This window comes from Myripristis murdjan, chromosome 9 (assembly GCF_902150065.1).
Source record: "Myripristis murdjan chromosome 9, fMyrMur1.1, whole genome shotgun sequence".
NCBI classification, from domain to species: domain Eukaryota; kingdom Metazoa; phylum Chordata; class Actinopteri; order Holocentriformes; family Holocentridae; genus Myripristis; species Myripristis murdjan.
In genome coordinates, this window is record NC_043988.1 from 19,061,519 (window position 1) to 19,082,861 (window position 21,343).

A 21,343-nucleotide genomic window follows, 5' to 3' on the forward strand; every position below is an offset into this window, starting at 1 on the left:
TGTGGGAGAACCAGGATTGCATAATCTGATTATAAATGTTAACTTTTATATTATTAATTTAGGATCATAATCATTTAAATGGTGACATAGGGACTAATTTGGGCTTGGTAATGCTGAATACATCTGTACGTGGAGACGACTATTGGTACTTTTACAAGATATTGACACGAGAATTTGGATCAACAATCATTAGTAATGTGGATATGATGATCCGGCAGGTGGAGGCAAATAACAGTGAGACAGGTGTAATAAGTTCAGAAAACTGCATCCCTGTATTGTAATAAGCCTTTAAAACCAGGAAAAGGAAAAATTTAGGCATATCATGACACTAACGTATTCATTGTTTGTTCTCCAAGATCTGCCTCGATCATTTTGTCAGCTCTTTTGTTAGTTTGAGTCGGAGATATTTCATAGACCGTTTCATAGACCTCATATCTCACCCACTTAAACCAAGGTCTTTTACACCGTGTCTCTTCATTTCTAACTCTGCAAGTTATTCTCTCCATTTCTGAGATTTCCTGTATCGTTACATTCCATGTTTGAATTGGTGGATTTTAGGGCTTGAGCCAATGCCTAGCTATTCGCTTCAGGGCTGTGGTTTTTAGTATTCTGTATAGGCGCTGGTGCTTTTCCTGCATTTAGCTGGATTACATTTTGAGTGCAGCGTTCCTGAAACGTGCGTTTGTCCAGGTATGCGCGTTCATGTTTGTATATATACTTATGAGCGTGCGGTTGTGTACGTGCATGCCGAGGTATGTGTTTGTCAAAGGAAGGCCAAATAGTTGAAGCATTTTCTTGGCCTGAGGCAGCAGGTAAGCACATCAGTCAAATGAGCAGATAAAATGATTCACACCCTGGTTGATAGCGCCTGCTCTGCAGTTATTAGCTACTCTTAATGCCTGGCTTTGTTTATGCCCAGGGCCAGCGGTGCGGCAGATTGGGTTAGTGCTGATTGCTTTCGATTTACAAAACTGTTGTGATGCTTATGTGAACTGTTTGAGTTAGAGAAACTCACTCACACACAGACACACACACACACACCTGCAAGTTTCATATGTATTTTCTTTTTCTTTTTTTTTTTTTAATTTCTGATTATATCTCCAAGACTTTGATATTGCTTGTTTGGTATTGATTGTTTTTTTTTGTTTGTTTTTTGTTTAATGCTGGTCATCTCCAGGACTCTCACGCCAGCTTTGATGTTAATGGCAACGATATGGATCCCATGCCTCGCTACGATGCCAGCAACGAGAACAAGTAAGATACCAGAGCACGTGTGTGTTTGTGTGTGAGGACACAGGCAGAGAAAGGAGCTCTGTCTGTGCAAAGATCGAATATAATTGCATGTTAAGGTTCAGGCTTAGGATTTGACATTTAGTGTTCTGAGCTTACAGTATGATTCATTGAAATACTCTCAGAAGTCCAGTAGTACAAGTGTGTGTGTGTGTGTGTGTGTGTGTATGTGTGTGTGTGTGTCAGTGTTTTACTGATTTATATCTACCAGTAGTTCTGGGTTTCAGTATGTTCGCCTGTCCCTGATTGTGTTGTGGGTGTGATGAGTTACATTAGTCTATTTGATTGTGACGTTTGTGGGTGGGTTGTGGTTTTTGTTTAAGAACTTGTACTTATGTGTGTATGTGTGTGTGTGTGTGTTTGTGTTTGTGTAAGTGAAAGTGTGTGTGTGAGTGAGAGCGAGAGAGCGAAAGAGAGGCTCTCTCCTGTCCAGGCACTTGTCTTGTGCCAGTTTGGCCTAGTGAGTAATTTTTAGTGTGTGTGTTTCTGTGTGTATATGTGTGTGTGTGTGTGTGTGTGTGTGTGTGTGTTTGGCTGCCACAGCCCAAATGCCTTGGCAGTGGCTCAGTCCCTGCTGGTAATGTATTGTCTTAAAGAGACACGAGGCCCGCAGATACAGCTTAATGAGTGGGTCTCCTTCTGAGGCCGGACTCGTTCTTGACATGGTTTGTCATGAGAGCTGTGCTTCCCCAGCCTCTGTGTTTCACGGCGCTCCTCCGTGTGCAGCGTTTCTGTGATTACTCATAAACTGCTTGTCAACTGCACTTCACTTTAGTCTGAGGATCTCAGGAAAAAAATGGGTGCAATTCAGAGAGTGGTCAATGCAGCCTTCAAGTCCCTTCCCCCATGGCAGCAGAATAGATGTGAGTGTTAGGTGTGAGGTGGACACACACACACACACACACACACACACACAGAAGAACAATTGGCAGGGCATGAAGGGAAGTACACAGCGTCTCGGCGAGTAAGGCCTCATCCATTTGCTGCGTTTATCATATATTTTAGTTTCCCAGCAAGAAGTGCACATGAACATGAAAACCTAATGTTTTATGCACACACACACACACACACACGTTTGCGTGTGTGTGTATTCCATATGCGTATATGCGTATGCGAGGCAAGAGCTTAAAGGGACGAGTGCCACTTACTTCATATATATATATATATATACACACACACACACACATACACACATATACATACCATGCTATTCATGTCAAAATGGTTGCTGTGAATAAAACGTCTATCCCGTTTGTTACTTCAGGTTAACTAGGTGGCACTAAGCTTGCAGGTTGTCAGACTTTTTGTTACAAAAGCTATGCAACTGAAGTAAGTGGCACTCGTCTCTTGGAGCTCTTGCTCGGTATGTAAGTAGCAACACTCACAGCTGGTCTTTGCATGTTAGCAGGAGAAGAAAAGTGTCTGATCTGATCACGGCCTAAATCTGCCTCACAGCTGTCTGAACCAACGCGTATGGATGCAGTAACACTCATTTCTTTGCTGCTAGTATTGCTTGTGAAGGCAAAGTTTTGCATATTGTGTTTAGCTCAGAAAATTTGTTACATTTTTAACAGCGTATACTTTTTTTAGTGAAACGACAAAAGACAGGGGAAAAAGAGTTACGTGTCTCTCTTAAACAGTGTTTCACAAATATAAGTGAATGAATGCTAATGAAATATCTGTTCTTGCATTCACCTGACTGTGTGTATGTGTGTGTGTGTGTGTATGTGCGCACACGCGTGTGTGTGTGTGTGTGTGTCCCCTGAGAAGCACAAGCTGTTCTTTTGTCTGAGGTCGTGTCCTTTTGTGCCTGTGAGGTTGTACATTTCCATATGTTAGAACCTGACTGAGCTAGGTGAAAAACATTTTTTTTTTTTTGACCACCTCCACTATTTGAGAGGAAGTTTCTGCCAGAGTTATTTTGCCTGTATTTGGTGAATTTATATCTCCCCAAAGAAGATTAACAAAAAGTAGAACTGAAACTATAGTAAAAATGAATTTGAAATCAAACATTTAAAAAAATAAAGACACGACTAGAACTACCAAACCCGTTCTGAAACATATCCAGAAATGATAAACCTCTCCAGCAGGCGCCAAGCGAGCATCTGCATCAAATGAGCTCAGTAAGGGCAAGTTTCTGTGTCCATAGCCGACATGGATGCATTCAGGAAGTTCAGAGGCATGTGCCCTTATGAGAGTCAGTGGTGTGTGTGTGTGTGCAGAATTGGGACTCATCACAAACAGAGACAGAGTGAACAGCAGTGCAGTGAAAAAATGACGTGAGGCGGTGCTTGCAGCCAGTAGATATCATAAGTAATTATAATAGCAGTTTTATGTGACGTAGATGCTCGTTGGCTGCTGGTCTGAAAAGATATTAAAAACTGAAAACCATATAAAAGCAAAAGCTAATTAAAATTCCACACTTTAATAATTCTTTTTCATAAAGAACCAAATAGGTACGTCTTCTGGCAGTTTCTGGCTTTGGATGCTCTTCAGGCCTATCCGACCAGCGATGTAACACATGGAATCCATTTTTCCTTTCTCTTAGATGTTTAGACAGCCATGAAAATATCAGATTCTTGCCACAGTGAGCTCAACACGAGTTTCATGAGGGGAACTGCAGCCGGAGTGACTCTCAGAAAGTTATGTATTTAATGTTTCGGTGTTTGCGTGTGAATCATTGATCCCCGTGTGCATGCGTGTTGTTCTCTCTGACCATTATCCTTTCTACAGATGTTGTATGGTTCTGGTTGAGAGATCCCCGAGTAGCTATGACACAGATGTGTAGGAAAATGGAAAATACAGGCATAAACAAAGAGTGGAAATGGCAAAGGAAGGCCAGACGGAGTATTTTATGCAATAGCTGAATGAAATGGACTGAGCTGAGGCAGCCTGAAAGAAGGCTCATTAACTACAATAAAAGGGCTTTGCATTGATTTAATAGTTAAATTTACCCCCTTGTACTGCTTCATTTTTAGTAGAAACTTAGCCACATCATATCACTTATACAAAGAAGTAAATAGCAAAAATATTGATAGTACAGGAAACTCCAAGAGAACCGCACAGGCCAGTTTTCTTTACTGGTTAATTTTTAGGACGAGCTTCATCGACGTGAGAAAAATCCAAAGATTTATTTTATTGTGAAGAACAAATAATTACTCACCTGGGCATATTCCTCTAGGCTTTTATACATGCTGGAAGTGGATTTTTTTGGAAAAGAGTTGAAGATGAATGTTCCATGAAGTCTAAATACCTGAACACACGTCAGTAGAGGACATTATTATGCCATCAGGACATTATTTGTACTCAGCTTCTCATAGGTCAGCTCTCTATAGTTTTGTTGAAACTTGACTCTGTATAGTGAAGTACTTTCATGTTTTCCAGACCTATTCCATACTTGCCTTCAGCACTGATGATGATGATGATGATGCATTTATTTGTCCCCTTGGGGAAATTGATCTGCAGCAGAAAACTCTTGTGACATTTCAATACACAGGACAACAACTGAACACATCCACAGCCATACATCAATACCTACAAGCACACCAGCTATACATTTGAAAAAAGAAATAAATAAATGTGTGTAGCATAGGAGGAAGGTCTGGTCGAAATCCTTTTGTCAAGTTGGGACAGCCTGGTGGGTCTAAGGTGGAAAAACAATCCAGACTAGTGGGGTGATGAGTATTTTGGTATTGTGGGTGTTAACTTTTCTTGGTATTTAGTTACCTGGGACATTGACAACCATACTGCAGGGCAGAGAATACCTATTTTTCGGGTGGGGGCATTTATTTGGTAGTTAACCATGGAGGGATGAGGATGACATGCCCAAAGGTGCCAGGCCAGATTTGGCACAGGGAGTAATCTGCAGCCAACGGATACACCAGGATGTCCTGGTATAGAATGCTTTGAAAACGTTGAGCATGTTTTGAAATAGATTTGAATTTGCAGAGTTTCTGTGAAACTCGTTTTTTTCCTCAGCTGAAGTGCTTCCCTGGCCTGTGTCTTCCCCGGGGATTTCGATAGCTAGATGCTGGGTTTCCATAGCAGCGGTCAGAGCTGTTTCCGGGGGGTGTCGCGATGCAGATGTTCACTGCAGGAGGTGTGGTGTGTGTGTGTTTGTGTGTGTGTGCGCACGCGCGTGTGTGTGTATGAGTATGTGGTGCCGAGTCAGAGAGTGGTGTTTTCGAGGAGGCGGTGGACACAAACATACTCGTGTTTGTTTACGCTGGTCGCTGACCCAGGCCGATTGTCACCACTGCAGTTACTGGTGGAATGTTACCCTGGTGTGTGTGTGTGTGTGTGTGTGTTTGAAAGGGTTTGGGTAGTGTGTACAACAGCAGTGTTTGAGGGGTTTTGGAGATGTTTTAACGGACATTGTTTGTGTGTTTGTCTGTCTGTGTGCATGTACACACACCCATCCGCTTGCCTGCCCGCCCATAAATGGGTTGAAGCGAGCACAGGCTTGTGCTCTGCATCGAAGGAGCTGAGAATGATGAACAGTCTATCTTTACATTTTGGCAGCATTGGCATTGAGGAATATTAAAAATGTTTGTCCTAACCATGGGCCTCATTCATAAATAATTATGGGCAAGTTTCCTCAAACAATTTTCAAGTGTTTGGTTAGGATTAGCTGCTGTCACATCCTTCAAATGTCTGGAGGCACGTAGTTTCCATCGCATTCACATGTCTGACTCTCAGTCACTCGGAAACAGGACCTTAATTATCATGAATCAACATAACGTCAGCACGCCAGAATTGGCATTTTAGCAGAAGCAGACTTGAAAAAAGAGAAATAGAAGACCTTCAGCGATGCAGAACCTGAGGTAATACTCAGTGCTGTTGAAAAAACAAACAAATATTCTGCAGCAGAAGCAGTGGGATTACAGCCCCACAAAAAGCTGACATATGGAAAGAGATCACAGAGCAGCTGAATGCTGTTGAACTGTGCAAGACGTTAAGAAAAGGTGAAAAAAGAAGAGAAAAGAGAAAGTGGCTTGATCTGAAACTGCATCAGAGCCAGCCGAAGGAACACAAAGGTGGAGAAACAACAGGACGGGAAACAACTGCAGCTGCGCTCTCCCAAACCGATGAGTGCATCGTGCCATCACTGATAACACGCTGGGGTCCAGCACTGATCCAGATGAGGATTTGATGCCACGCACAGTGCTGAAACTATTTCCTGACCAATGGGCTTAAACGGAACAGACTTTGTCAGACTGTTGATTTACTGGTAGGCAAAGGTTTCTCTCCTCACTTCTCACTGCACCTCAGATCAAGTAGGACTTTGCAGTTTTTTGTCTCTAATCACAAAATAAAAGGGCATTGATCAGTGGATATTGTGTTTACAACCAATTTTTTAAAATGATTTATTTATTTATCTATTTGTTTATTTATTGTATTTAGAACACTTCATCTCTGGTTAGGGTTGCAAAATTCCAGGAATTTTCAAAGTCGGAAACTTTCCATGAGAATTAATGGGAATATATGGGAATTAACAGGAATTTACAGTAATAATCTGGAAATTTGCAAAATTGCATGTTGGCCTATAAGTGGGAACTTAATGTAGTTGAAGAAAAACCGTCTTGCAGCATAATCCTGGTTAAAACAACCAGATTTAATACAAATTCAGTTGAATTTCCACACGGCTTGGCCTCCATCTGAGCCCACGGACGACATCCAGTTAAGGAGGTTTTGATGATATGACTGTGATAAATATATTTCACCTATGGTATTAAAGTTTAACTGGAAAAAATAAGTCAAAATGTGTTTAGTAGCTATTTAAGAGGCTTTCTATCAGCCAGCGAGCTCCACTGTGATGCTGGTTCTTCTGCTTTCTGCTAACCACTTTTCTCAGAAATGCAGTTTTCATATAAGAATGTAGGTTATAGTTTGATTTAGCTGCTGACTGGTGAGTGTTCATCTATTCATTGAGCTTATTTCTATTCATTTATCCACCATCAATCTTGAAGGACTGAGAAAAAAAATCTACTCAAAATAAGTCAAAGTCAAAAATGTCATTAGTTTGCATGCATGTCTGCTTATGACAAAACTAAATTTCCAAACTTTCCCAGCTGAACTTCCCATGGAAAGTTTCTGGAATGTTTCCGGAAATTTACCAGAAATTTTCCACCCCTTTGCAACCCTATCTCTGGTACAGTCTCAAATGGCTTTAGAGGCCCACAGTTCACAGAAAACCAAAATAAAATTCTGACAGTGGGCGAGAATCCCCCACCCAAACAAAAGAAGGCAAAAAGGGGAAATTATTGTCATTCCTGTATGAAATCAGTTTATGCCTTTATGCTATGTAATAATTTATGAAAAACTTGGCGTATTTTCAAAGCAGCCCTTCTCCTGTCCAGTTTCATTACGGTAAAAGACAAACTGTGACCTTTAAACAGGCTATGAACTAGATGTAAATTTATTTGGATGTATGAAGAGTTCAGATGCCGGAAAACTTTGATAATCCTAATTTTTAAGTCTAAACACAGGTACAAAAGATTTACAAACATATCAGTTCTTAAATCACTTGATAAATGAAGCCCATTGTGTGTGTGTGTGTGTGTGTGTGTGTGTGTGTGTGTGTGTGTGTGTGTGTGTGTGTGTGTGTGTGTGTGTGTGTGGTGTGTGTGTGTGTGTGTGTGTGTGTGTGTGTGTGTGTGTGTGTGTGTCTTAAGGGTCTTTGGGGACTGTGGACTATTACAGCATCAGAAATAAAGAGCTGCCACATCTGATGGCCTCTGTAGAGTTCAAGAGGGAGAAAGGAGCAACTGTAGAAATATTTGTAGTTTTTAGCAGATTTGTAATACTGTGCTGAGCCATCTTGTTTAGAAATACCTCTACAGGAATGTACACATTAGTCTCTGCAAATGTGTGTTTACTTGCAAGTGGCCCTGCTTTCCACTTCAAAAGCAATGTGTGTTTATCTAGTAGTTTGTGCGTGCCGTCACGCTCGTGTATACATTTGCTTGCGTTAAGCGTGTCCCTGACATGCTCTCACCCAGGCGCAGCACGTGGTGTGTTTGCATGTGTGTGTGTGTGTCTGCAGGTTTATATTTGTATAATGTGTTGGCCATTTCTGCTCTTTCCTCAGACATGGGACACGGTGTGCGGGCGAAGTCGCTGCAGCGGCTAACAACTCCCATTGCATTGTGGGAATTGCCTACAATGCCAGAATAGGAGGTGAGTGATGGCTATTTATCTTGATAACGTGTTAATTAACAGTCTTTAGTATGTTTTTGTTTTTAGTAGAAGTGTGTGTCATGTCTGTATACATGTTCGCTGATGTCGTAATACCCGGTAACACAAATGGCATATAATGAACAAATATAAAGGAAGATGATGAGGCGAAATACGACCAGTCAAAGCAGACCTCAGAAACCCTTTGCTCAAATTTAATTTGTCCTTTCATGGTTTAAATACATTGACCAAATCTCTGCAGTGCATAAAATTCTAGTAACAGTTGCATACTCGAATACCGGTAACACACAAAACGAATGACACGACGACCTGGGGCTCCCTGCATGGAAAGGTTGACGCTGAAATGTCGTTCTAACAGAGCAAAACAAAGTTAAAATATCATCTAAATGACAAACATGTTAATTAGTGCTTCCAGTGATCCTTGCAGTGTGTTACCTTGTCAAACCACACTGGTGGAACGCATAAAGGACTCATCTGTCAGCACAGCAAAACTGACCAATGGATTTGCTAAATGCAAGTCCACATCATCAAACACATCAGGACCTCGCGTATTCGACCCCTGATTATATGAGATGACCAGTCAGCCACACACAATTTTAAAAATTAGTATTTTTTTCTTCTTCCCGCTACAAGCTGCACGCTACTCTTCATTAGTCTACAATACAGAAGCCTACTGGTCTAATTCTTTGTTGTTCTCCAGTAAATCTGTCTATCAGTCTTTGGTTAGCTCGTTCCTGTGTGCGTGCATGCGTGTGTGTATGTGTGTGTGCTGCCAAGTGTTTTCATGCTGTCAACTGTCTACTGCAAACAACTGCTGTTTTACTGGCAGGCCTACATGTTTGTTATGTAGGGCTTAATGTTTGTGCCGTTTTAAAGGCTATTTGTTCTCCAGTAAATGAGTCTATTAGTCACTGGTTAGTTTGTTCCTGCATGTGTGTGTGTGTGTGTGTGTGTGTGTGTGTGTGTGTGTCACAGCCAAAATAAGTGATTTCACACGGTAGTCATGGTTTAATTGTGATTAATCAATTAATCACATATTTAAGATGTATAAAATTACTTTCTTGCTTACCTTTTCTCTGTTACATAATGTTTTTGGAAACAGTTTTTGCTCTTCGAGGAGGTTCATATGATGGATTCGACCTTGTAATCAGATGTTTTTCAGCCCGTTGTTTTCAACAACACTGATGGACTGACGGTCTGTGGAGATCCATTTAGCAGCTGCATGGCTCAGTTTTGCTGTGTTGACAGATCTGCCCCTTACACACTCCGCAACTGTGGTTTGATGAGCACCACTGCTAGTAGTGCATCACTGTTACTGTTGGAAGCCAGCAAAAAAAAAAAAAAAAAAAGAAGTTAGTGTCATTTAGCTAATATTTCAACCTTGTTTTGCTCAGACATGTCATTGTTGCAGTGTGTCCATATGACTTTATTTCTGTCCAGAGATCAATCTGGAAGCTTCTATATCAGCAAGCAAAAATGGATCCAAATTGAACATTGTGTTATTTTGCGTTATTTGTTAAATAATGCATTAAGGTCCTCAAGTTAATCACGTGCGTTAACTTTGACAGCCCTGATGTGTATATAAATTGCTAACCACTCCACCATTAATTGAGTATTAACACAGTAACTTTTTTATGATCCACATTAACTGCTAAGCCTGTCTTCATGTGTTTTGACGCCTCAAAGTCTGTTCATGTCCTGGTACCACGCTACATGTGATGTGGGGTGTTACTGCATCATGGCATAGTCTCCCTGTCTACATCAATACATTCCTGTGAATCCAATAATTTAAGAACAATACATGGTATAAATTTCATATTTACACCATAGGCTCCCTCTGTAGAATATGATGATTATTATTAGATTTTGGAGCACCTCGCGACATAAATGTGCATAATAATGAGGAAAAATTGTGTTGTTTTGCTTTGAAAGTACTGTAATTCCTTAATGCTTTAAAGTCTCAGTGAAAGGGTTGGATCGGTGTGATTATATTGTTGGTTGTGAGTTCATGATGTAGCATGAGGCAACCATTCAAGATCCTTTGCTTTTCCAAGAAGTAGAAGCAACAGGATTTTTATTATAGAAGCCCGAGAAAATACACATTGTTGGAACATTTTTTTAAGCATTCACAGTCCACTGGGCGTATATATTGCCATGGAAAATTAGCTAATACAGTGAAAAAGGCATCATTCATTTCACTGTGACTTTACGATATGGAGTTCATATTTATGCTGCCTATCAAGACATGTATGTTGATACAGACATTTTGCCTGTTACTGCATTAAACATCTTAATTTAATGGCCTCATGAGCATAACTTAAGTTTAATATATCATGGTGATTAAGGCAGGACCTAAGGCAGCTCAACATCTTTATTTATTATTAATCTTTTTTTATTACTGCTCTACTTTTATTGCTAGTGTTTTCCAGTCACATCTGCTGTGTTTGCAGATGAGATGAATTAAAATTCCAGATGTGTGCATATTTGTTTGTCAGTATATTAATTCTGTGTGCATCTCAGGTGTGCGCATGCTGGACGGAGATGTAACAGACATGGTGGAGGCCAAGTCTCTGAGTCTCCATCCACAGCACATAGACATATACAGCGCCAGCTGGGGACCTGATGATGACGGGAAGACTGTGGATGGACCAGCCTCTCTGGCCAGACAGGCCTTCGAGAATGGCATCCGCATGGTGGGTAGGATGCAGATTTGCATACACACGCATGCCTACACACACATTTACATTACAGAGACTTGTATGAAGAAGCTTTAGCTTTTTTGTCCAAGAGTTTGGTATTGGTGTTTAGATGGTGAGAGAGACATAAACAAATATGCAGATGGAGAGCTAAGCAGACAAACACAAACTCATGTGGGCATAGACAGACATGGACAGACAGTTTCAAACAGACATGCAGACATATCTGTGAGACTAGGACCTGGCAGATACAGGACTGTTTGCACGCAGACACACACATGCGCGTGCACACACACACACAGACACACACACACACACAACAGCAGACGTGCACATGTGTGTGTTCAAGCTTGTGTGCTCATATCCCAAGCTGCCCAAGCTGCCCTCCAGATTTCTGGGCCTGTGGGGCACCTCCGGACATTTGGATTACAGAGCAGCCCTGCGTCATTAGCATATTCATTTTCATATTCAGAGATACATTTGCAAAACAACAAGCTGGTACTGCATTATGTGACTGAGTGCGAGTGCAGTGGAAGAGCCGTAACGGACATTTAGTATTGTCTTGTGAGACCACACACACACACACACACACACACACACACACACACACACACACACAGAGTTTCTGCAGCAGCCCTGCTGACACGTTGGTTTAGCAATGCAGACCTTTGAGGAGAGGAGACAGAGATACAGACAGACAGACGGGGAGCCAGTGATGAGGGTTTTTATGTACTTCAGAGATTTCAGACTGATACACAAGGTCCTGACTCGATGGCTGACAGCCCACGGAACGCTACACCAAAAGAGGACAGGGAGAGAGAAAGGGGACAGGAAGGCAGACTTGGAGGGAGAGAGGGTTAGTGAGTACAAGCGAGTTCCCGGTGGTCCTGACAGGTTGGCCTTTTAAGATGACAAAGGTGAAGAGGATATGCGTCCAGCTGGTAGGAGCTGGGTATGTGTGTGCGCATGCATTCCCTGCCTTGTGTGTGTGTGTGTGTGTGTGTGTGTGTGTGTGTGTGTGTGTGTGAAGGTGAGTCGAGATGGCAGGCCTGTGAGTGCAGCATGTTTGAGGCACTCTGAGGAGACACTTTATCGCAGAGAGCCGTGGTGTCAGAGATATAACTGACAGCTGGGAGGGGTAGTACTTTTCTGTAGCTGTGTGTGTGTGTGTGTGTGTGTGTGTGTGTGTGTGTGTGTGTGTGTTTGTGCGCGCGCTCAAGAGAGACCGACATTATTGTCCTGTATGTAAGAGCCACACGAGTTTCAGGAGGCGTGTTACTGTGCATGTACTGTGTGTGCATTAAATTAGGGGTGAAATTAGGGGCGTGTCTAGTCATTGGGATGGTCCACTTTTCTGTCGATCTGCCGCTACTAGGGAAGACACGTGAATTGATACTAAGGTACCAAGTCAATACCAAAATTTTGAACGATACCAACACAACTCGGTACCTCAATTCTCTCATCCTAATGAAGCCTTTCCCTGTTTGTTTAAATTTCTGAAACCCTTGAAGTAGCTTTTATTAGAAATAAGAATGCTGCACTTGTGACTCTGTGTTCTTAATCTAATGCAGCCTATATTATTAGGCACTTGAAACAGGTAAAGTTTACTTGCTGCTTACACAGTTTTTTATTTTATTTTATTTTTTTTTTTTTACTGAAATGAATGTTTACTGAAGAGGATTTCTGATTTTGCTGTGGTGTCAAATTTATTGAGAATAGTGGAATTGTGATACCAAGAGTCCATTGGTATTGTGACATCTCAAGTCACCAGTGTGAAGGAATGTTCTCTGTAGCTGTAGGTCACATTTAGGTCCTTTTGAGCTGCATTGATAAGACGTACTGTCTCCATGCCACCAAGGCCATAAGTCTGGGGCACGTTGGACGTAGGGAGACAAGGCCAGGCAGATTGGCGCCTTTCATGATCACAGAGCTGTTAACCCTTAACATACTTATGTCAGGATTCTCCTTTGAAATAAACACGAACAACCAGGAAACATGAAGTATCGACTTATTGCCCCACTACAACTACATCAGACATAATCCACACCATATTTTTGTGATTTGAGAGTGAGAGAGAAATGATATGTCTTCATATGTGGTGCCATAGTTGTTACCTTTGTTGTAATGTTTTCTTTTGCATGGCATGTTTGTTGTGAGAATGAGGCTGAGCCTGTGTGTAAGTGTCTCTGTCCTCGTCAATCATGCATGTGTATTCTCTTTTCTGGGGGAATTTCACCCGAATTTCTTAAATTTTCACCTTGTTTTTTATGCTTTGCTTCTCACTTACCCTTTATTCTTCACTCCTTTTCTCTCCCTCTACTGATGGCTGTCTAAATTTCCTGCTGCGTTTCTCCTCTGTCCTTGCCCTCCTTCATCCTCCTCCCCTCGTCCTCTCTACCTCATCCCCTTTCTCTCCCTCCTTCTCTTTGTCCCCGCTTTCTTTTGCTAACTGCTGTTCAAAGTGCTCTTCATCGCTCTCATCTGTCAGCATTTGCTCCTGTCTGATCCCCCTCTCACTCAGAGGGGCTCCTCTTGCTTATCGCTACCTGACAGAAGCCCCCTTTCAGAAGAACTCCCTTCACCTTTTATACCCTTGTTGAGAGTGTGTGTTTTCTGCCTGTGTGTGCCGTTCTGTCTGCGTGCCTGTTTGTTTGGGCGTACCCGGCCAAGTGTTTGTTAGCTTGCGTCTTGACAAAGTGTGTGAGTCACAGTGTCAGTCAGTAAGTTTGATGTCTTTTGCCCTGACTCCTGGCTGAACTTTGCCTCCATAACTCTCTCTGTCCCCACTGCCACTGTCCCATGGCTCGCTCAGTCAGGCCTGCATTTAGTTCATTTTTAACTCGGTCAATTAAAAAAATGTCTCATTGAGATGGTGAACAGCAACTGGGATGAGAAATATTGCATATCTAAACACTGAAACTAACTGAGAGTGAATGCTTTGCCATTTAATTGGTGTCTGAATTCATGTTCTGAGCCGATAAAATTTCAAGTGAATTGACTCTAGCACTAGCCTTGCCGTCGCCAATTCCACTGAATACATCTGGGATGCATTTTTAACATACTGTGTAACTTTTGGAAACTTACATTTGAATATTAAACAGCTGCCTGGCCTCATTTACTACAAGTGTCCATATGTTAGAAATGTGGAGATGATAAAATGTTCAAGCCAGAACTTATTAAAACATAAAACTTGTGTTTTAATAAGTTGTACAGAAAGTTGTACACTCTTGTTAAATGTATTTTTGCATATTTTGTGCTATATAAGGCCAAGCAGTAACACAGCTGGCGATTTTGCATAATAATCTTGATGCTTTTGAACTTCTGTTTATAATTATGCTTCTTAAAACCAAGTGGAATCTTGTCATTAGAAAAGAATAAAAAAGTAGATGTCAACATAAAGATAACTCAGTTCAATTATTCATTCAACAAAGGAGGGTTGCATTTTTAGCATGATCAAATTATTCCATTGCTGCTTGTAATCAAGGAGAGGTAATATCTGTACTTAAGACTAAATCTGTGGATGCATATATATGGGACTGTTTACCCAAACTATTCATTTTAAGTATACAAAGTAAGATATAGTAAATGATTTATTAATTCTTTTCAGCTTTTCAGTGTTGGCAAAACAACCTTGCCTTTGAAAAAAATCAAGTCAAACATCAAGTCTGTTTTTTTTTTTTTTTTGACCTATCATTGTCAATCACTAAATAACTTGTCTGCAGCTGAGCCTCCTTTGTCTGAGTGTCAATGATGTGAGGAGAGACAGGGATTCACTTCAGCTGACAGTCAGACTGACAGAGAAAACACACTCCAGACAGATCTCTTAATGCAACACAATACTCAGCAGTGACAACTTTGAAAGGAAAAAAATCCCAAGTACATTTTGGCCAATTGTGATGTTATGACTGAACTAACATCAGATCTGCTGCCAGAGACTTAAGAGGCTGCCGAGGACTTAAACTATCTTAGCTGCCTTCGGAGTTATATGCATAGTCTCAGTCTGTCTCATTTCACTTATTACTTTCACTTGCGCCCGCGAAATCATCTTTTCTAGTTGAGATCTCCAGATGAACTCAGCACTAACCTGCACCAACATGGAGCAGCCTCCCAACTATTAAATCTGCAGCCTTCATAACAGCTTTTCTGTGGTGTTGTTTGTCTTCTGGATTTGATTTTCCAACACAATGTCATGTGAATGCAGCACTGTTCAGCCGCTGACTTGGAGGTCACAGATGCCAGACTTTCCTCACCAGCACACAAACACACTATAATCTTTAATTGTTAAAATTAAAATCTTCTAATGACTGGAAATCTCACATCTGGATCACTGCCAAAATCTAATCAACAGTTCTTTGGGCTAAGAGTTACATGTTCACCAAATTTCAGTCGGATCTGTTCATAACATTTTGAGATATTTTTGCGAACAGTCAGCCTCTGCCTCTGCTTGGCAGAGGTAGCCAGTAGCTAAATATATATATTTATACAGGGAGGAAAGTATGATTTTCTTGTCAACATAACCCAAAAGCAATCCTTTTACAGATCTGTATGTTATTTCCTGTTTGTTCACTTTAAATCAACACACAGGGGGAAAAAATCGGCTCAGACGTGCAGTTCAAGGACCTTTGGAAACACCAGAGTTGTAAATGCAGATGTAGATCCTTACCCCTCTGACAAGCATAAAAAATAAATTCTAGGAAACACTCGTAAGCATGAGTATGTCAAAAAACAAAACAAAACAGATGAACACTATTACAAACCCTCTACCTCTTTCTGAAGCCTCTCTGTATTATTTCCTGGCAGGGAAGGAAGGGCCGTGGCTCCATCTTTGTTTGGGCGTCGGGAAACGGCGGGCGCAGCAGGGACCACTGCTCCTGCGACGGCTACACCAACTCCATCTACACCATCTCCATCTCCAGCACGGCCGAGAGCGGACGCAAGCCTTGGTACCTCGAGGAGTGCTCATCCACCCTGACCACCACCTACAGCAGCGGAGAGAATTACGACCGCAAGATTGTAAGGACGGGAGTGTGTGTGTGTGTGTCTGTGTGTGTGTGTCTGTGTGTGTCTGTGTGTGTGTCTGTTAGACTGAGAGAGCCTGTGCAGTGCACTCGAACACACAAATCAGAACCAGAAATACTTTCTTGATCCCCGAGGGGGAAATTGGGTCAGTTGCAGTTGCTCAGATTCTCAAGAAAAGAATTTAATTATAAGAAATAGAAAGAAATACAAAATATAAAAATATGTGCCTTACAAATGTTTTAAAAAGTATGTGTAAGTTGTATCAAAAGTATGTGCATTTAGTGTCAAAATGTGCATACAGCATGTGTATACATATTCAAAAGGGTGCAGTTTCATTGTGCTGCAGCCACAGAGACTATTCTGGACCAGCCACAGTTTCAGACCAACACTTTTAACTTTCTAATTTTCTTATCTCTAAATACATGATTAAAATGAAAGATTGCTGGGGTCAAATTGATTCCAAGATTAAAAAAATGTTAGTAAATTTGAATGTCACAGGAGGGTTAAAGGGGTTAGCGATGGTTAAGTTTAAGCATGCGTTTCCTCACGTTCAGGTAAAGGTCAGGTTTGGGCTTTGGGGCCATTTTCAGTTCTGTCTGAAATTGTGGTGGTTTTCTGTCTGCAGCTTGTTGCATCTCAGAGGACCCAACGCATAATTTTATATCAGGGCCAAAGTCGATGCTGTTTCTTTGGTGTTTTGTTGCATAATTAAAGTTTTGTCAGGAGCTCTGTTTTGATGTGTAGCACAAATTTTCCTCCTTTTCAGCTTCAAACGCTGGACACCCACCAGAAAGACGACTTGGGAACATAGATCTTCTCTGCTTTATAACCTTTTACTTTCAAAAGTGTCCACTCTGCTGTTGGACCTAAATAAAGTGGATTTGGAAAAGGGATTATTAAAGTTTGTACATGAAATTTAAGTGGAATGAGGACATCTTGATCAAACAAATGCTCTGATTTCGCTTTAAGGGTGATAACTCTTGGCTTTTAATGTGTTTAGTGTGCTGTGTGTGTGTGTGCTTGTGTGTCCAGGGGAGTGTCCTGGTTTGACCTGAGCCGACCAAACCTCTCCCATGATTCAGTGGGATGGACAGTGACAGTTGGCCACTGTCTGCTAGCTTGTCTGATAATTGCTTGCTACATTCCCCTTACTGATGCTGCAGATTGGGCTCAAACACACATACACACATGCTTTTGATATGTTCGTGTTGAGAGAGGGAGAGAGAGAGACGGAGAGAGAGAGAGAGAGAGAGAGAGAGGGGGAGAGATCACACTTTCTTTCTCTCTCTCTGCACAGTGGTTCCACCAGTAAGACTTTGTGCACTTACAGTAGAGCCTCATTTATCTGAATGTCAGTCTAATCTACTTGAGCACATACTGTCCTGTCTACCTCTAATACTGTTGGACCACTTTCACTTCTTACTAAACCATTTCAGACTCTTGCTGCGTGTGTGTGTATGTGTGTGTGTATGTGTGTGTCTTCAGATAATCCCTCAAACTTTTTGGTCCAGGAAAGGTCCTTTGATGGGGGCTCAGACTGGCTGCAAGCCAAGCTTTTCTTGGCTGACTGACTGGCAAGCTGTCTGAATGACTAGTTGGCTGACTAAAGTCCATACAATCAGAGCGAATACACACTGTTTTAACAACATATTTCACCAGCTCTTATTGCCTCTTACTCCTTGCCTTTTGGTTCTCCTTGGGTATTGGATTGATTTCTTGAATTCTTGGGGGAAGCTGCTGGGGTGTGTGTGTGTGTGTGTGTGTGTGTGTGTGTGTGTGTGTGTGTGTGTGTGTGTGTCTGTGTGCATGTGTGTGTTATCTGTAGTAGGGCAGTGTATCAAAGCTGGAATGTGAGTTTCAGGTGTGTCTAAATCCGCTTGATCCTCACCACTTGAATCTCTCTTTCTCTCTCTGTCTCTCTCCTCTGGCCCTCTGTCTGTCTACTGTCCCTCCATTGTCCCCGCTTTTCCTCGACTAACACCTGGATTTTTTTCTTCCCTTCACTGTCCCCTCCTCCCGCTTCTGATCTCCCATTTCTTTCCTCTCCCCTTCTCTCTATTTCTACTTTCCCTCCCTCCTACTCCAACTTTTGGTCTTTTCTTCTTTACTCTGTCGTTTCTCCTTTTTTCCCCGTGTAACCCTGTGTCTTCCCCTCTCATCTATCTCTCTCCATCTCTCTCAACACCCCCTCTTCCCTCCTTTATCTGCAGATCACTACAGATCTGAGACATCGATGCACAGACAGTCACACAGGGACATCGGCCTCGGCTCCCATGGCTGCTGCCATCATCGCGCTGGCCCTGGAGGCAAAGTAAGATCCACTTAACCTCATCCCTCAACTTCATCCCTTTGCCCTCCACTTACCTGCTAATGCTCTCCTGTCCTCTTGACTCATTCATCACGTGCAGCATTTACTAACAAATGCATCACTGTCAAGCCAGTGGTGAAGTTGCATTTTAAATACTTGCAGAACATGCAGAAATCTCTTCTGTTTTAATCAGCTTGTCTGTAGGACATTGGTGCAGAGATACATTGACGACTTACAGGATTTCACAGCACACGACTGATACACATGTGACAGCTGGACCTCACATGCCATTCAGAGGGTCTGTGTACAGGAGACCGCACGACAGAGGTCTATACGTCGTCTTCTGGATGGTTTGGGAAGTGTCACCTATTGCTTCAGTGCAGCAGCTGTTTCACAGCTGCTGCACTGAAGCAATACTCCTGGTTATAACATATCTTACCACGGTACATTCTGTGAAATTCCTACTTTTAGCATGTCTGTCTGAGGTCATATCAGAGCACTGACACATCTGTGCAGAAACCTTTCCTTCTTCTTGTAATTTATATCCTCACATATAAAAGGCCATTTACACGACAATGGTTTTTGCATAAAATGGAAAAGTTTTGTTGCGTTTTGGCCTTTTGTTCACATTACAACAGCGTTTTGGAGGCCTGAAACCACACACGTTTGAAAGCAGGTTCCAGAGGAGAATCCTTTGATAACGCCACCCTCACCATTGCCATGTACAAACAATAGGCAGTTCTTTTGAAAACTGTGATTATATGCCCCCTCCAGCTTTGCGCATGGCCATTCCAGTAATACACTAACAATTATTAAATACATGCTGTCAGATACAAGACAAGACATTGTATTAGATGAAGCTCAAACAATACTCAGAATTATGAGGGCATAAATAGGTATTAAATTCATGATTCATTATCAGGTGAATGTAATTTATTAGTACAGTATCTGTACTGAGCCACACTCCAGTCTTCTTCTGTGGTGTTTGTATATTTGAGTGGCAAAGTTACACCACCACCCACTGGCCTGGCATGCATATTACCGCGTTTTCAATCTTTTTTGCAGTTCTGTACCAACTAGGGTTTTTCTAACAATGTTGTCACATGAAGGCAAAACTTTTTGAAAGTACAAAGGAAAAACGTAAACGTACCCGTAAAACGAGTCTGTTTTGCGAACTTTGTTTAAAGGTTAAAATGTTAGCAATTAATTGATTTCAACTGTCTGCAACAAGCAAAGCTTTCCGCAAATGTTTTGAGGGCAACAGATGCTAATGCTGAAAATGTCTGCAGGACAGTTTTGGCTAAGAAACCTCCATTTTAAAAGTGAGTTACCTCTATTTTCATTGATGTCCTGTCCTGCTCTTTTGTCCTGTTAGATGTCAAGATGACGTGTGGTATGGCTGATGCCTGCACCAGCCCTCTTTGAAACCATTCATACCCGGATAGGGGTAGAGCGATTTTTCAGTTTACCTATATAAGAGGCTGCCATTTAAAAAAAAAAAAATAATGGATACTGGCATGTCCATGTCTTCCCTTTTCCAATATGAAAGAGGTATCTTGAATATAGTGTTAATAGTTTGACAGCATTTTTTTATTTTTCATTTGCATCATTCCCTTTGTTAATTTTATAAATTCAGTAATAATGATAGAAATAGATTTAGTTGTTTGTTTTTTTTCCAAGACGGTTTTAAATGAATTAGTATATCAGTCAAACTCAAGTGCTGTACCTTGTGACCAATTCATGAATTGGAATGCGTGCCGCGACTTGGGTGCAGAGCCTCTGAATTGGGTTTTACCCAGTCATCACATGTTGAGCGGCTCAGTTGGCTGAGGTCACTTTATTTAACATGGATAATCCGGTCCAAATCCCCCGAGTAGAAAATATACCCTGGTTTCCAGGCAGTCCTGGGCACGTAAGCCCGTTTTCTTAACAAGATTATCGCACTCTTCTTCTTGCTCACCTGGTTTTTCTCTTTTGCAGTCTCACCTTCTCGCTGTCGTGCTGGTTCAGTGTCTCCCCCACTCTCACTGGGGTCTGGTTTATTTTTTTCTTCTGAGGCTCTCTTTCCCTCTCAGTCCCTCACATGCAAAGCTGAGAGGGAAAAGGAGGGAGAGGGAAAGAGTTTGGAGAAACTCTTTGTGCCATGCTGATGATAATCAGCTCTTATCTGCTGAATGGAAGTGAAAGGACTGGCTGTGATAAACACATCAAGACGCCGTTACGCCAGACCTCACTAAACGCTGTGCTTCTTCAGTGGAGCATGTTCCCTCTGTGCTCTGTGGGTTATGTCATGTTAAAGATGTTGATTATTTGTCATTTCATGAGTCAGTTAAGGTTCAACACACAGCAAGCAGCAAGTACTTCCAGTAGCCTTAGAAAGTTTCCTTTATTTCCTCCCACTTTTCCCTTTTGTCCTTGAAGTGTAGGAATGGAAACACAAGCGGCCGTGTTGGCAGCAGAATTCAGTGAGGAAGTTAGGAGGGATAAACAAGAAATGAGGAAGGATCACCTAACCTAAAACCTCATCTCCAGTCTTGTGGGGGACAAAATCGGGGACAGAGAGGGAGAAAAAAAATCTAATTTCTTCTCAATTTGCCTGCTTTCAGATTCAAGCTAGGGAAGCCACTTTGTACTAGCCTAGACTGAAAAATGCTCATCAAGGTTAGGTGGCTTCTAAATCACTGAGCTGAAGTAAGGTGAGATTCAGATAGGCTGGCGAAACATTTTAGCCTTGGCATCGTTTCACTTCGCTATCCTCTTTTTCTCCCCTGCTTCATTTCCTTCTTTGCTCTCTTCCTCTTGATTACCCTTGTGTGTATTCCTCCATAATTAC

General features: G+C 41.7%; 1 protein-coding gene across 4 annotated transcripts in view; it reads left to right on the forward strand.

Annotated features, from left to right (window-relative positions):
• pcsk5b (proprotein convertase subtilisin/kexin type 5b) overlaps nucleotides 1-21,343 on the forward strand; it is a 98,024-nt gene that overhangs the window by 19,379 nt on the left and 57,302 nt on the right. For all 4 annotated transcript variants that reach the window (XM_030060569.1, XM_030060570.1, XM_030060571.1 and 1 more), the window contains 5 exons: nucleotides 1,178-1,254; nucleotides 8,381-8,469; nucleotides 11,008-11,180; nucleotides 15,984-16,196; nucleotides 18,413-18,513. In XM_030060569.1, the coding sequence (XP_029916429.1) occupies nucleotides 1,178-1,254; nucleotides 8,381-8,469; nucleotides 11,008-11,180; nucleotides 15,984-16,196; nucleotides 18,413-18,513 (653 nt within the window). The remainder of the gene's footprint in view (nucleotides 1-1,177; nucleotides 1,255-8,380; nucleotides 8,470-11,007; nucleotides 11,181-15,983; nucleotides 16,197-18,412; nucleotides 18,514-21,343) is intronic.